General features: G+C 32.6%; 1 protein-coding gene across 2 annotated transcripts in view; it reads left to right on the top strand.

Annotated features, from left to right (window-relative positions):
• Positions 1–15,860, top strand: part of LOC102803949 (protein O-mannosyl-transferase 1-like) — a 56,439-nt gene that overhangs the window by 34,296 nt on the left and 6,283 nt on the right. For both annotated transcript variants that reach the window (XM_085492244.1, XM_085492245.1), the window contains exons 15-18: positions 4,290–4,375; positions 10,235–10,351; positions 12,422–12,548; positions 13,964–14,141. In XM_085492244.1, coding sequence (XP_085348370.1) covers positions 4,290–4,375; positions 10,235–10,351; positions 12,422–12,548; positions 13,964–14,141 — 508 coding nt within the window. The remainder of the gene's footprint in view (positions 1–4,289; positions 4,376–10,234; positions 10,352–12,421; positions 12,549–13,963; positions 14,142–15,860) is intronic.

The following is a 15,860-nucleotide window of genomic DNA, read 5'->3' as shown; positions in this document are numbered from 1 at the left end:
ATAACATCACAAAATATTTTATTTCTCAGCTGGGTCCACAGGCTACAAATGAATATCGTGTTAGATTACATTGCGATTGTTCTGCATTATTGGAATTGTTCAGTTCCACAAAATTGATGTATTACACATATTCCCCTGCGAGCATGTGCATGTTTCAACCAAGCCCACACATCAGACATCAATAAAATAAATAGATTTCTTTGGAAGAGACTCTTAAACAGACAACCACTTAGCCGTGATTATTAATTAAAATGCTATTCTATATAGAAATTAAACTCAATTAAATTGCAAATGTATAAATGGTTGTGCTTTAACTGAATTAAATTCAAGGTAGTAGAAAAAAAACATCATGTAAATTCTAACTTGATTCATATTAGTTTGCGTACTTTAGGCTGGAGAAAAGAAGGTGAAGGTATTTTACAGATTACCATACTTTAATCCTTAATCTATGCAAACTTGGATTAAATCCTTAATTGCAAATCAAGATTTATATATCCTAAATGCAAGGCCACTAAAGAAAATGCCCTTAATTCGAGTTGACTTTGCATATAAGACAAAGGCTATAAAACGAAATGGCTTGATGTCAAATTGCAGAAAAAGTCACACTTATGCACATTCAGTGAATAAAAACTACAATAGTGATAAGGTGATGACAGAATAAATGGATGTGTCATATCAGAGATAATTGAGTGAAATTTCTTTATTGACGTGTCATAGTCATCAGTTTTTTTTTCAAGATGGCCGACCCACCCACGTCTGAGGCCTTGTGTTCTAGTCAGATGAGTGAGTTTACTCCTTCTCAGAGCCCAAATCTACACATGTTCTACGCACAGTTTATTCATTACCTTAGTTTCTACTCGTCACAACCGTGCATGGCACCGACTGTTCTCAACACTCGCATTGTAGTGTTTGTAATCTGTGGTATGAAGCTCAGAATAGCGCATTGCACTGCAAGGAGCATACACTGTGCCCCCAGGTTAGCAGCATATTACATAACCAATATTTGACTATTCATAAATTGATTACTAACAAATAGTGCAAGTCACCGACAGTGACTAATAAACAAGAAACCCATTGGGTCAAGAACATGTAATATATAATTTGTTCATTTGTGTTTTTTCTAGCATATTTTTGCATTTTTACTGGATAAAAATTAATATAAGTTGCATGTCTGTAATTTTTAAAACAAAAATACTATGTAACAATTGTAATCAAAATACTATGTAACAATTTTAATCAAAATACTATATAACAATTGTAACCAAAATACTATGTAACACTTGTAACCAAAATACTATGTAACAATTGTAACCAAAATACTATGTAACAATTGTAACCAAAATACTATGTAACAATTGTAATCGAAATACTATATAACAATTGTAACCAAAATACTATGTAACACTTGTAACCAAAATACTATGTAACAATTGTAATCAAAATACTATATAACAATTGTAACCAAAATACTATGTAACACTTGTAACCAAAATAATATGTAACAAGTGTAACCAAAATACTATATAACAATTGTAACCAAAATACTATGTAACAATTGTAACCAAAATACTATGTAACACTTGTAACCAAAGTACTATATAACAATTGTAACCAAAATACTATGTAACACTTGTAACCAAATACTATGTAACAATTGTAACCAAAATACTGTTTAACAATTGTGAAGATTTTATACCCAGTAATAGTGTAGTAGAAAAAAATATTGCAATAATTTATATTGTCTAAATCTGAATTTCTTCCTGCCTATATAGTGAAGGTTCAAAGGTCATCTATTGACAAAGTTCATCCCTGTACAAATATTAAACTCTAAATTAGATATTATAATATTATAAGACAACGCGACCTTTTTGTTGAAATTGATTTTGATGTTTTCTTTCATAATTGAGATGCAATGTAGCTACATCAAATACAAATCTTTCAACGCCGTGTCATGAGCAATTTGACGCTGTTTAGGATTTCTGATGTTTGCTACATTCCCCAGGGTAACATATTCCCTCCAGCGATCAGATTGTATCTGTTTTCTGATTGCTCATATTATATTGTTTATCAGACAGTGTGATTGGATTAAAAGCATAATTCACAAAATATTTTCCTAATGTTATTTCCATTGTTGCTATGGTTACTGTGAACTACCATAGGCTACCACAGTCCCACAAGTACCAGGGTATAGACATAAAAGCTGAAGTCTGGCTTGGATTAATTTCTGCTACTTAAATTTCTCTGATACATGTGTAATTATACATTAGTTTCTATGTACATGTAGTTTCTGGTTTCTACTTTTAATTTTTTCACTAAAATATTTGATAAATCAAAATCATATTAAGCAAAAATAGAAAATTTTAACAAGTTTTTTCTATGTGTTTAAAGATTCAGACCCCTGGCATCTTGAAGCTTTGACCATTCTGTGTGAATAAATGCTGTAGATTCTGTGTGAATGGTAACATAGAATTCAGAATTGTCATTTTAAGAATATTTTTGTGGAATCAATATATACAGTTGTGTATGATTTTCGTAAAAGATGCATGTTTAGTGAGGTGACGATCCATGCTCTGAAATACAAAACAAAATTGCACTGTTTAGTGCCAAGGAAATTTTTTATTATAATTAATTTTATTATACATCTGTCACCGTAAGGCCATAAGTTACAGCGTGTCGTAATTTTGCGGTATTTTACGGGGTATTTTCATATAAGGAAATGCAAATACCAAATATGGAATGATTACACATGTAAGTGCCCTCTAATAATAAAAATAAACATGGCTGCCACCAGTGTTTGACGAAACTCCACACAAAGAAGTTTGCTGATTCTGTTCTAAACTTTTTGGATTTCGGCATTCCCATGGTGTATCCTTGGAAGGAAAAGATGTATAATAATACGCTACACGTCGGTCGATACTGTACTATCTTCGGGCATACTTTGTGGTATCCTCGCAATAACCTCATATTATTATCTTTTAATTTATAACTTAACCATGGACACTGTGTGTTTGGCAAACAAACATACTATTTGAACTTGAGTTTGTCTCCTTGGTTATTCCTTACGAAAACAGAATAACTGAGAAAAATTCCCACAGCCATCATCGGTTCGTCTTGCATCCATGATGACGCATGTCATCATGCTGACCGACAACGCGTTTCTGAAGATTAGACACAGTGTTTCAGTACATCGACGAATCACTGGGGTGCTAATAAATACACTATTATCTTCTTGTTATAATTTTCTATCACCACATTTAAAAGCAAAAACGATCATTATTTCTCTTATTTTTGAAAATTCAAAATTGTTCCGTCTTCACAGAATCAATGATGTAGACACAGGATTCAACAACCAGGATATAAAAGATGTATTTTCTGTTCAACAGGGAATAACTCGGCCTGTGTATATCATAATGTCAGTTGTCATACACTGTTGTTAGATAATTAAATTGTAAGCTTTTTTTGTATTTTACAGTGTAGTGATACTAAACCATAACAAAATGCAGTCTTAGATGATGCACCTTTCATATTCATGTACTGTAGAGGCATGAATTACCGGTGTGTATTCACCGAGGTTTAATTTCACTATTTTTGCTGACAAGTAAAATCTGCTACATTTAATCCATGTGGACTTGTAAAATAACAATATAACTCATTGTTTCTTTACCAAATTCATAAACTTAAAACCTAGTGAAATTGCTAAAACATCAAAATAGTGAAATTAAGTGCCAGTGAAAATAAATGGTTTTACAGTATTTCAAGTATCATATATCTGTCTTTAAAAAAACACTTTTTCTTTGATATGATGAGGTTAACACGAGAATACTGCAACGTATATGCACTCAGGCAGTATGAGATCATATCAATATCTGATACGTGTCTGTCGATATGGTTGCTGTAAGCCTTTGTATTTACATAATTACATTATTATACAACTGATTGTAGTAATTTAATAAGAGATAACAGCCCCAAATGACAGCAAGATATGTTGTGCACTGTGCAAATATTAGCATTCATTGACAGAATTCTTTTTCTATAACATGCTGCAAGCATTTTGCATGTGATTTAAACATAGGAAAGTGTTCAAATGTGACAACATTACCCAGGGTAATCTCTAGAATGAGTTGAATGTTGGTGACATAGTTTGACCCAAATAAAGGATATTTTGAATGTTTGAATGAGTGCTTACACAAATAATAATACAAATACAGTTTACAGAGTGGTAATTTCAATAATTATTGTTTTCAGTGCGAGATGTTTGTTACAATGTTGAATGTTTTGTGTTTTTACAGTGCCTGATCAAACTGAATTGAACTTTCAAGATAACTCAGACGTTGTATCAAAATTAACATTCTGGGAGAAGTTATGGGAAATTCAGGTAATGAATTACTTTTTATGACAATTATATATGTAAATATGTGTGTAATTCTTTAGACAAACATCGTTACAGCATATGCACTACCATATTTGCCTATATCTAAGCTTTCAGATGATATATAGGTTTTTATAGTAGCATGCTTAGTACCCTTTCGAGAATGTCTAAATCACAATCAATTTTTACCTCCGCTGTTGACTTTGTCGAGCGGAGCTTATCATATGAGTGATTGTCCTGCGTCCGTCATCTGTGTTAACTTTTTTCATTTTCAACTTCTTCTTGAAAACTACAATTCTTATTGCATTGATACATGGCGTATATGTACCTTGGGCAGACCTCTCTTAGATTTGTTCATTTCATGATGCTATCTTCAATTCTCTAATTTTGGTAAAAGGGATATCTTTTGACTTCTTCTTGAAAACCGCAAGTCTGATTGCTTTGATACTATACATATTGTTCATTTTCTAATGATATCTTCCGTTGTTTGATTGAAATGTGCATTGCTAACAGCGAAGCTATCTCAGCCGATAGGCTGCTTGTTAAATAATTTTTTCTCATTTCTACTCATAAGAATCGAGCCATTTGATTATGGCGCCAAAATAGATTCTTATAATCCCCTGTGAGGAATAACAAATTTTTACCTACTTATCTCGAAATTTCTTTTTCTTTGTACTGTCACCGCCATATCAGTTCGATCATTATGGGAATACAGTATGTTCTTGTTGCATTTTTATTCCTCTTTATACCAACAAATATACAGATTTTCAAAAGATCACATTACACGAGAAAAAGAACTAAAGATATGTGTATCTTTAAATTTTGATTTGATTAAAGGGTATTTACAAATATGTAATCAGTGGTACAACATAAAGTACATTTCACAAATTTAAACCACACAAACATATCACACCTGTCCTCAATGTAACATGCTAAGATTAAAGAAAGAAATGATGTGTCATCGAAGTTATTTTCTCGTCCACGGGAAAGTGATTACATACATCTGTCCAGAACCTGTTACGAGCTGTAACATTTGCTTGATACTCAACTAACAATGAGAAAAAATATGTTATGACATCACAGTAACCACACTCTAAAGAAAAATTGGTTTTAAAATATCCAAAATTAAAGGCTTTGCAAACTGGCAATGCAGATCAGAATATGTTGAAATTTATAATTAAATGTACAAATGCCACACGGCTTTGAAGGCTCTGAATACCAGCTTCTTAAAATGCATTTAATTGCAGCATTGACCTTTCCCAACAGTTTGATTTTCAGATGAGCCTTGTCGTTTACATCCCAGAATTTGTTTACATCATCATTCATTGTGATATGTCGTTTGCACCCCCTAGCTGTTATTTGCACACATAATGTCACTAATGGATACATGAGTGGATCAGGTGTACGAAATGTCCTTTATACATGTCATATCTTGTAAAATGATATGTTAAGATTATTCTGAAGTTGCCGTATCGAAAAACATGGTGTTAACATGTGTAAACTAAATACTGTGTAAAATCAAACACAAATACTGTTTAAATATGTCTATTTAAACTAAATGCAATGAAAATATTTCAGCTAATAGATAATTATAACATCAAAGTACCTACATTTATTTAAATTTAGTTGTCAATATAAAATATGAATTTCAATCCAGATTTCATGTTTATTTCTTTCTCGGTTTATTTAACCTTAACATTTGCAATCAGTGTGCCTTCTAAACCGATGTGACATGCCATTGACGCACAGAGATTTGCTGTGACGCAACTATTTATGCTAACTAATGTACTGGCACGTCCTTGACGCAACATAAAATTATAATAGTATAGCGATCATGAAAATCATCTTACTATAGTTATGGAATTTGTATTTTTGTGAAACAGAATTACTTTTTATAAACAAAATGAGTTTTTTCGTTTGTGCATTGAATCATCATTGCAGTCGCATACGCTCGTATTTTTTCTTGAAGCCCGACCTCCCCAGCATGCAGTCAACAAGCTGACTCAAATTAATTTTGTAGAATTCCATTTTGAATCAGGATCCCTAAAAAAATCAGTCCTATTAGAAGGCATACTGTTTGCAATCCATCTATTGCTTTGATATAAAAAAATATGTTGAATTTACGTTCTATTCACACTTGACTACAATGATCAATCTCTTTTGAAAACTCGGAGGTTTCCTAGCTTTTATCTTCAGGTTCCATTAGATTGCATTATGATCCGTAGATAATGTATCACGTATTGTGTTTTGGGAACAAATATTATACATTGAGTCGCTAAAAACCTTCTCAGCTGAATGTGTTTCTATCGACATGGCAAAATGAAGAAAAAAAAAGATTGATTGATTGATAGCATTTGAAATTATTTAAAGATGAAATTGAATCTCTTTCTTAGTGAGGGAATTTGAAGGAATCACGAAATGATTGTTGATTGCTTGCTATCTGACAGATGGATCAATCCAAATAAAACTGGTGTGCTGCAAACGCTAGTGATGCCATTATGAAATAACAATCTTGGGTAATATGATATTAAATGTACCAATCCTTAGGTGGTATATATAATGGTGCGCAAAAACAAACTTTAAACTCTCGTGAGTTGACTGAAGAGACGTACTAGATAGATCTGTGCAACTTGTTAGTGCTATCTATAATTGTATCATTGATAAAATATAGTGAAAATTTGTAAAACTTTAATTGAAATTTAAGGCCAAATAAAATAAAATCGGTTTTCTGTTAACAATACTTACATTTTGGGGAGGGGGTTAGAAGTTTGTTCTATGCTAATGACTCAAAATTACTTATATCTGAGTATAAAAATTAACTATGGTCATTTCACCAATAATTTTAGATCCGCTGAGCTACACAGATGCTGTGTCCTGTGTCTGTCTGGATGAATGAATGTGGGTGACTTCTTCTCAAAACCTGTTGAACCATTTGACTTGATTTTTATTGTATTTCTGCCTTGATGAGTGGAGTAGGAAATTTGTTCACGAGGAGTTGATCTGCAAAAAATTATGCAAATTAGCAATATCAAAATGCTTATTTAATAAATGACTTCTTCTTTGACACTATTTGGTCTAAATTGCTGATATTGATAGTGCACATGCAATGGGTTGACCCCTGTCAGATGTGTTCATTTCATGGCCATATCTTAAATTCTTAATTTTCAGTGAATGATTTTGTCATTTTTTAGTGAATATTTGGTAAAAAATGCTATTTTTGACTTCTTCTTGAAAACTACCAGCCCAATTGCTTTGATACTTGGTACGTAGGTGTCTAGGATAGACCTACATGTATGTAAGATTTGTTCATTTCATATCTTAAATTCTTTATTTTTAGCGAATATTTTTGTTTTTTTTCTAGTGAAAAAATTTGCTATCTCTATCTATGAATGTCTGTATGTATACGTGTCATCTAAAATAAAGATAAAAATGTAATTTTTTTTACAATGCGTTATAAGATAGGACTGGGGTAAGATATACACAACATGACACTGAATTACCAATAAGACATGGAAATTAGAAATACTGCTTTACTGCTATGCAGTAAAATACTTTATTTTAGCTGGAATTAATTTTTGATGAAGATACATTTCGTGTGTTTTGTATGAAATTTATAATTTTCACTGATTTTTGACAAGTTGAATATAAAATATAGGAAAAAAAGGTATATTCGCTGAATTTTATTTTCACTGAATCATTCTTTCAGCGCAAATAGCAACAGTTAATTCCAAGCAAAAATAAAGTATTTTACAGTAATTAAACACCTTTTTCAAAGGTCAATTCTAGATTCTATAGACACTATATAGTGGCACACACAGTGGATTTTAAACCTTTAAACCTTTGTGTAGGAAACAATAAAAACCAATATTATCATAAAATGTATCCTAACTATGCAAATAGTAAAAGTACACAAAGATAAAGTTGATTTGTACTGACGGTATGTTTGTATACGCATGTAAAACATTTATATGCGCATATGAGATGAAGTGATTACAAAGCGCACAAAACTTGCGAGGGCAGTAGGTCTTTATAGGATAAAATACTATTGATCACATGACAAATCAGCTAATCTATTACAGGTTATCTGTTTTACAAATCTATCCCATATGAATTGTGTTCGCCAACGCAGATGCACTTTAAAAGTTCAGAAATAGTGACAGAGCACCACATGTAATGACTTACATTTCATGTCCATGCCGCAGCGATTTTGCTATAATAATAAGAGGCTGCTTGTTTAATTTTTTTTTTTATTTAATGGAACTTTTTACTCAGCAAAAATATCAAATATTTTTAATGATTTCAGTTGTGTTTGTTCCTAAGATCAAGTCTAGCTAGCCAATGATAAGTTAAATAATTCTACTTTCGTGTCAGTTTTGAGGTAATTTAAATTTATGTTAATGTTAAAATAGAAAAAAATGTAAATGCTAGTTGTCATTGCTGAATATATAAGATTGATGTATTAAAATCCTCTGTTTACCATGAATAGCACAAAGTTCAAGTCAGAAGATTTTTGATCTACCTGTCAACTATTTGATTAACAGATGTTATAGATGCTGTAAAAAACTGAGTCCTCAGATTATTATGACGATTGCTCTAAATGCACCTATTAAAATTAAAACGGATATGCAAAAGCTTTTAATCGGTTGATTGATATGCAACAAGCTTCAAGATAATGAAATTTCAACTCGACATACTACATATTCAGCACAAAATAATGTGATATTTTTTATAAATATATGTTGCCATGACGATGAGATTTCATGTACTCTGATGTCTTAAACTTCATGACTGAGATCAATCACTGTATTATGTGTAATTTTTGATGGAAAACTGTGGTAGCAATTTCTGTCAAATGTTTATTATGTTTTATATTTTATCTCATTTCTATGAAGAAATGTCGTCTGATAGGTATCTTTTATCTTCTTTCATATTCTTATTTTAGTATTTATTTATCACAACTTATCTTTATATTGTATTTCTAAGTATGCAATAAACTTTAATATTCAGTCCTGTCCGACAAATTTAAAAATGGGCATTTGTATTTTGTGTCCTGCCCATTTGTCCGTCCATCACCATTTCTTGATTATGCCTTGACTGGTTTAGTTCAAATTCGGTATAAAGACAAGTCCCACAGAAATATGTATGAATGGCAATTCGTTATTCATTTTATTGATGTTTGATCGATTGGTGCCCATTTTTGTCAACAAAAACACCAAAAATCAACATTTGGTCTCATCATCAACCATTATTGGAGCACGCCTGTGACGATTTCATTAAAACTTGGCCTTGACATCACTCATGGTGGCTTACTGAATTATGCACATCATTTTGTGCCATGCTTTGATTCCAGATAGCCGACTGATGGCCATTTTGTTTTCTACAATTCTTCTGCCTGTACAAAAATGACATGTATACCCTTCAATTCAGCTCAAATCACTATAAATATATGCCTATTGCCCTGCATAGAATTTTCTTGTGGTTTTTAGTCCCCTTTTTCATGTATGCATGTACATCCATTGCTGGACTGATCACATGTGGAACTTCACACATTTACTATACATGATGGAACGCATACATTTCTGAGATTAGAAAGTGATCAGCAAAATTAATGCTTTTCAATCAACTTTTATGTAAACATGTGCAATTAATGGATTCTTCAGATGAATATAAAGAATACAAAGGTATAAAATGAAAAAAAAAGACTAACATAGAATACATTGAGCTAATTGCTTTGTGGCTATAAGAAGTTTTATGTATAATTAAAAACAATATACCAATAGTAAAAATAGTGTGCTTAACAAAATTAATATTTTTTTTGAGATACAATAATTGTAATAAACTTTATATAATTTTATTCATTTACAGTGGAAAATGTTGTTCGCAACAAACGATGTAACTCAAGAACACCAGTATAGTTCTGAACCCAACGAGTGGCCATTCATGGAACAAGGAATCGCGTACTGGATAGATCATAATACTAACGTGAGTATATAAACACACTTATGCATCTATTTTTGGTTTTGTGTACATGTATTTATAAATTTCTTAAATATCTTTTTATTCAAAATTGAATTTAGAAAGCCATAACAGCATGGAATTTTTTTTTTATCAATAACATTTTTCAGTCTTATCTATTGGACTAGAAAGCTATTAAACTAAGGAAAATCTACAAAATGAATGAATGAATATACAAAACCTAAACTAAATACACAAGTGTTATAAAAACTTTGAAGATGAAAACGTGGACGTAATCATATAGATGATTATCAATCATTGTACAGTCAATAAATGTATTTTCGACTTTTTTTTTCAAAACTGTCTGACTTCTTGATACTTGGTATTTTGGATGGATATGAATTTTATTCATCTTGAGTGGAATTCAGCCTAGGGCTTCGATGCTTATTAAATATATACTTTAGGTTACATCAGTGGATGTTACATATATCTCGAAGCTCATGAGTACACACATTTTTAACACATCACTGATGAATACCAATTGCGTGGAAGTCATAAGTCAGGTTAAATATAAGCAAAGTTCATCAAGGATTGCCAGCGGGTACGGGTTGGTTTGCTTGAGAAATGCCAATTCTTATTCTTGTGAGAAATGCAATTACTATCAAAAACATAAAGTTGGGAATATATAAGGATAAATTTGCATCTTATTATATATAAATGTGTGAAAACAAAGTTGTGATACGGGTAATCCAAATGGTGTTCATCCCACGAATAATGAAACATTGCATTTGATACAAGAGGAGAAAAGAAAACATACTAGAGTAATCCCCCCCCCCCCGATTTGGTAAGCAGAGTTCTCGTAGCATTGCTATGGATCTCTATTTGTCGTCACTGTTTCTCGCTGATTGACAAAGAAGTGCCTGCAAATATTGTCATAATAGTTTTTTATTATAATTAAGTTTGTTTTTTCTTGCTACAAACATGATTAATATAAATGAAAAATACAAAATACATATTATTATAACAATTGTGATAGGACTTTGTGTGGTGGCTCTGGTGCGGACCACAGAAATAGATCTAGAAAACTAATATAGTTTGTCTAGTTTGAGTCAAAATGAAACACTTATTAAATAATCACTGGGGTATGTATTTTTATGCATAACAAGTAGAATCTATAAAATATATTATAAAATTAGCCTCATCATCACTCAATGCACTTAGCTTAAATTCTCTCTCAATTAATTACCAATTACACACTAAATTATCTATTCACGCTGGAAGCACACTTGTACTGGATTCTGAATGGTCTAAATTTTTCCCTTTTTGTTACTTTAGGGTTGTGATTCGTATATCATGTCACAGCCAACATTCTATCCTTGCACTTTCAGGCCCCAACTTTGGAGGTTCTGTCCCAGTGTCAGATTTCTTTAAAGACATGCAAACTCCTGGAAGTGGAAATACTACACTTGGTCTGTGTTAGCACATTGTCAATCAAGGGTGTAAATAAACTGTTTGCACTTATACTAGCAATTGTTTAATGGCTTGTTTAATTGTTAATTTAATTGTTTAATCCAACAGTCACAGTGTGTGTTGTAATTCCACCACAATATCTCCAATTCTATTTCTAATGTTAGCAAAATATTTTTTTTCGTATTAAAATATTCCCGGTATATTATTGACCTTGTAGAATATTTGTCCTTATGACCTTGCCACCAATTTAATATACACAATATTGGTAATGGATGTATGGTGGGTGTGTCCGTAACAACCAAACACAAAGGGGTTGTGCTGTAGTTAGTGGATTTTGTTAAAAATGTATTCATATATCTTCGCAGATGATTGAACCAATTGGATTAACCTTGTGTAAACACGTATCAATATTCCTACATGTATGTGCATTGTCTTCAATCTTACAATGCATATATATGTGGGCTGTATGTGTTAAGTCATGCATGACTAATAAGTTGCTCTATGTTATGAGTGATGAGCTACATTTATATTTCTCCAAAGTGCACCAAGTATTATATACGACATGTATTATAAAAAGTCATCAGCTTTGAATCTCTGTTAATTTGTGTCCTATTCTGAAATTGACAGGCACAGATATATTTCTTGGGCAATCCCATAATATGGTGGATGTCATCCGTAGGAATTATAGTGTATATCATACTTATGGTTGTTGCGTTTATCCGAAGAATACGACAATGTCAAGATTTAGATGAAGGTAAAACAAGACTTTAGATTCATACTCTTATCATAGTACATTTTTAAGCCTATTGTTTGTCACACTTTGGCTATTTTTATTATTATTAGCTCGGTTGTTTGTCCGTCAACAATTGCATTTTTGACTTTTTCTTGAAAACTACCAGCTCAATTGCTTTGATACTTGGTGTGTACATACCTTGGCTGGCCTGCTGCCAGTTTTGTTCATTTTGTGATGATGTCTTCAATTCTCTATTTTTGGCAAACATATATGTCATTTTTTGGTATAATATGCTATTTTTGCCTTCTTCGGGAAACTGCTAGTCGAATTGTTTTTATATGTTATGTAGGCACCTTAGGTGGCACCTTTGATATATTCAATTCTCTATTTTTTTGCAAATATTTTTCCAAAATATCAGTATATCAATGTAACTAGTTCCTTGTGCATCAGTGGTGCATAATGTCGGCTTAGAGGGCACACTGATTCTTTTGATAAATTTTATATTTCATATTCATGTATTTCTGTGCAACTACATTATTTGTTTTTCTCTTTTAATTGTCAAAACTGTTCACTCAACTTTACAATTTGTTTCATCAATTGATATCATCTACTTAGATTAATAATAATAACTCTGAACAGGATATAGTGAATGAAGTAAAGACTCAATTCCTGATTGTCAGAAGTCATACCCAAAATAAAACATAGTCATTTGGTTATTATTATTATTATTAATAAGTAGGTATCAAAAATTAAGTAGGGTGCTAAGAATCAAATACACTTTAATTTATGTCATTACTAGTAGATTACTGCAAATAATTTTAATTATTCAGATATTTAAATTTTGACAAACTGTGAGCTACTGGGTCTAGAATTTCCACTGAGGAATTATTAGTAGTGGCGCCCTCTAGTAGTCAATATGGCCAGGCATCAAGTGAGATACCCCTTCTAAAATCAGTCAGGTCTTTCTCTGCATGTGCAAACATGTAAATTCTATTTATTGTTTATTTAACATTTTGGTTGAAAAATTTAATTCAAAGCGGCAAATATTTCTAGTAGTATTTTTGCTTAATTTTGGTCTGTTTTTTTTTGTTTAATCTAATGTATCTGTGATGGGAAACATGTCAAGGAGAGTGATCCTTACTATGAAAAGATGTTGTTTTTTTACTTATGAATCTACTGAAAACGGGAAATTATTCAAATTGGTCACTAATTTAATTAGAAATGGCATAATAATCAATTTACTATGTTGCCATACTTACCTTACAAACAATAGACTCAAAGATAGCCTAAAACAAGGCTCCCTAAGATTATGTTCTAAAATTTTCCAAACTAATCTATACCACAGATGGTGATCAGGAATTTCAGTTTAGTCTTTTTTTGTGAAAATTGTGAGTTGTAAATATAGCTGTATATTATTGTTTTTTTTCTGTTAACAGAATCTTGGGAGAGATTTGTAACAAGTGGAGTGTTATTTCTTGGCGGCTGGATCATTAACTACCTTCCATTTTATTTGCTTGAAAGAACTTTGTTTCTTCATCACTATCTGCCAGCACTTCTTTTCAAGATCATGTTGTTTCCAGTTGCTGTTGAATTGTTCTCGAGGTACATTCTGAGGTAAGTGTATCTGGTTACAAAAATGTTTGCAAAATGACAGTCTACATTTTTTGTTTTTTGTGACATTGCCCTCTTATGGTGATAGTGCCCTCTTCCTTCCTAGGGTCATCAATCTTAAAAGTGACACAGCCCTCTAGTGACACTAAGCTCTATTCATATACTATCATCTGGTTATATTGGAAAAAAAATCAACTACTATGATTACTTTATATAATTTTTATATATATTATATTTATGGGTCTTAGCAGCCTTCACCAATATTAAATCCTTTGAAAGAAGCTAGCTACCGTTAGTACAAAAGATCCTGATTGTCATGCCTGTGGCCATGAGTCTGAGCGTTTCTCCTGTGGTGAATTTGTGTTAATGGGAATTTCAATGGCTGGAAGCTGGATGACGATCATTGGAGTATCACCATCATGCATGGGTTGCTAGGCATTGGGAAGGAAATCATCGTTAATCTAATTCATCCCCCTTCAAGGGAACTAAAATTGTTCCGTCACCCCTCAGGCGATCTAAAATTGTTCAAGATGGTTACTGCATGAACTATCAGGCAGTATGTGAAAACATACAATTTTATGGTGGCCCTGCATCTCAAGGACGCATACCTACACATACATGTACATATACACCAAGCAAACCAGCCTCTGTTGAAGTTTGTGATAGAAAGAACTGTGAAGCTGTTTCTAGTACTTCCATTCAGTCTCTACTCAGCACTGCTGGTATGTGCAAGGTAGTGGTAGCTCAGCTTCTTCGTATACTCATACATAGATGACTGGATTCTCCACTGTCAACTAAGTAAGTAGTAATGGGCACAGTCACAGTTAGAGACAACCCAAAAATTTGTTCTTGGAGATGGAGATAGACACCTCAGTAGGTGTAGTTCATTGCTTGGTCGAATAACGCAACAGAATACGGCGGGTTAGCCTGTATGTTTTTTCAGCCAATGACTACACTTTGAAAATACCAGAACATAACAGTGCTTTTTGCTGCTAGAAGAAGGCCCTAACAAAGGTGGGAAACATCATTGTGGGTAGGAACATTGCAGAGCAAGATGCTACTAAAGCACTGCTAAAGGCTGTTTCGCATGTCTGTTATTACTCGCCAATTTGTCAGAAGGGTCACAGGCTTATTCTTCGCTTATGATAGAGCAGTCTTTCAGGCTGACTCAGTCTGCTTATTAAATAATCATCTCTTTAGCGCTAGAAACCCAAAACCTCATGAACCTGCCTCCCCTAATTTAAGCCAACGTACAGTTGAATCCAGCTCCTATGGAGGGGAGGGGGTTAGCATACCATTTGCCCAATACACATGCTCTGGCATAATTTGAAGCAGACACTAGGATCTGTGGCTCAATACAGAGGGGAAACAACAGTTATCAGCAAATTACATCACACGATCAGCTTCGCATACTCAAATGCAGACACCCCTAAGTACGATATAATGACATTGGAGTACTGGAAGTCACATAACACATTCATTTTTCATTACCTCTGAGACCTCTCTCCTGAGAGTCTTGTTTATCGCAGAATGGGTCATTGCGAGTTGAAAGTTAATGAATCTCGCACACAGAGACATGCTACTAGACTTTCTCTTGTAGAGTTTGGCTTGGGGATTTACCAGGACACTTTGTAGGTAGCTTACCTTTACTACATGGCTCTTAGCTTTCCTAGATTGAGTTTTCTGTATTGTAAATGCTGGAGGTCTGTTCACTTTGACATC

This window comes from Saccoglossus kowalevskii, chromosome 17 (assembly GCF_978046115.1).
Source record: "Saccoglossus kowalevskii chromosome 17, keSacKowa6.1, whole genome shotgun sequence".
Taxonomy (NCBI): domain Eukaryota; kingdom Metazoa; phylum Hemichordata; class Enteropneusta; family Harrimaniidae; genus Saccoglossus; species Saccoglossus kowalevskii.
This window is presented reverse-complemented; position numbering and strand designations above follow the sequence as displayed.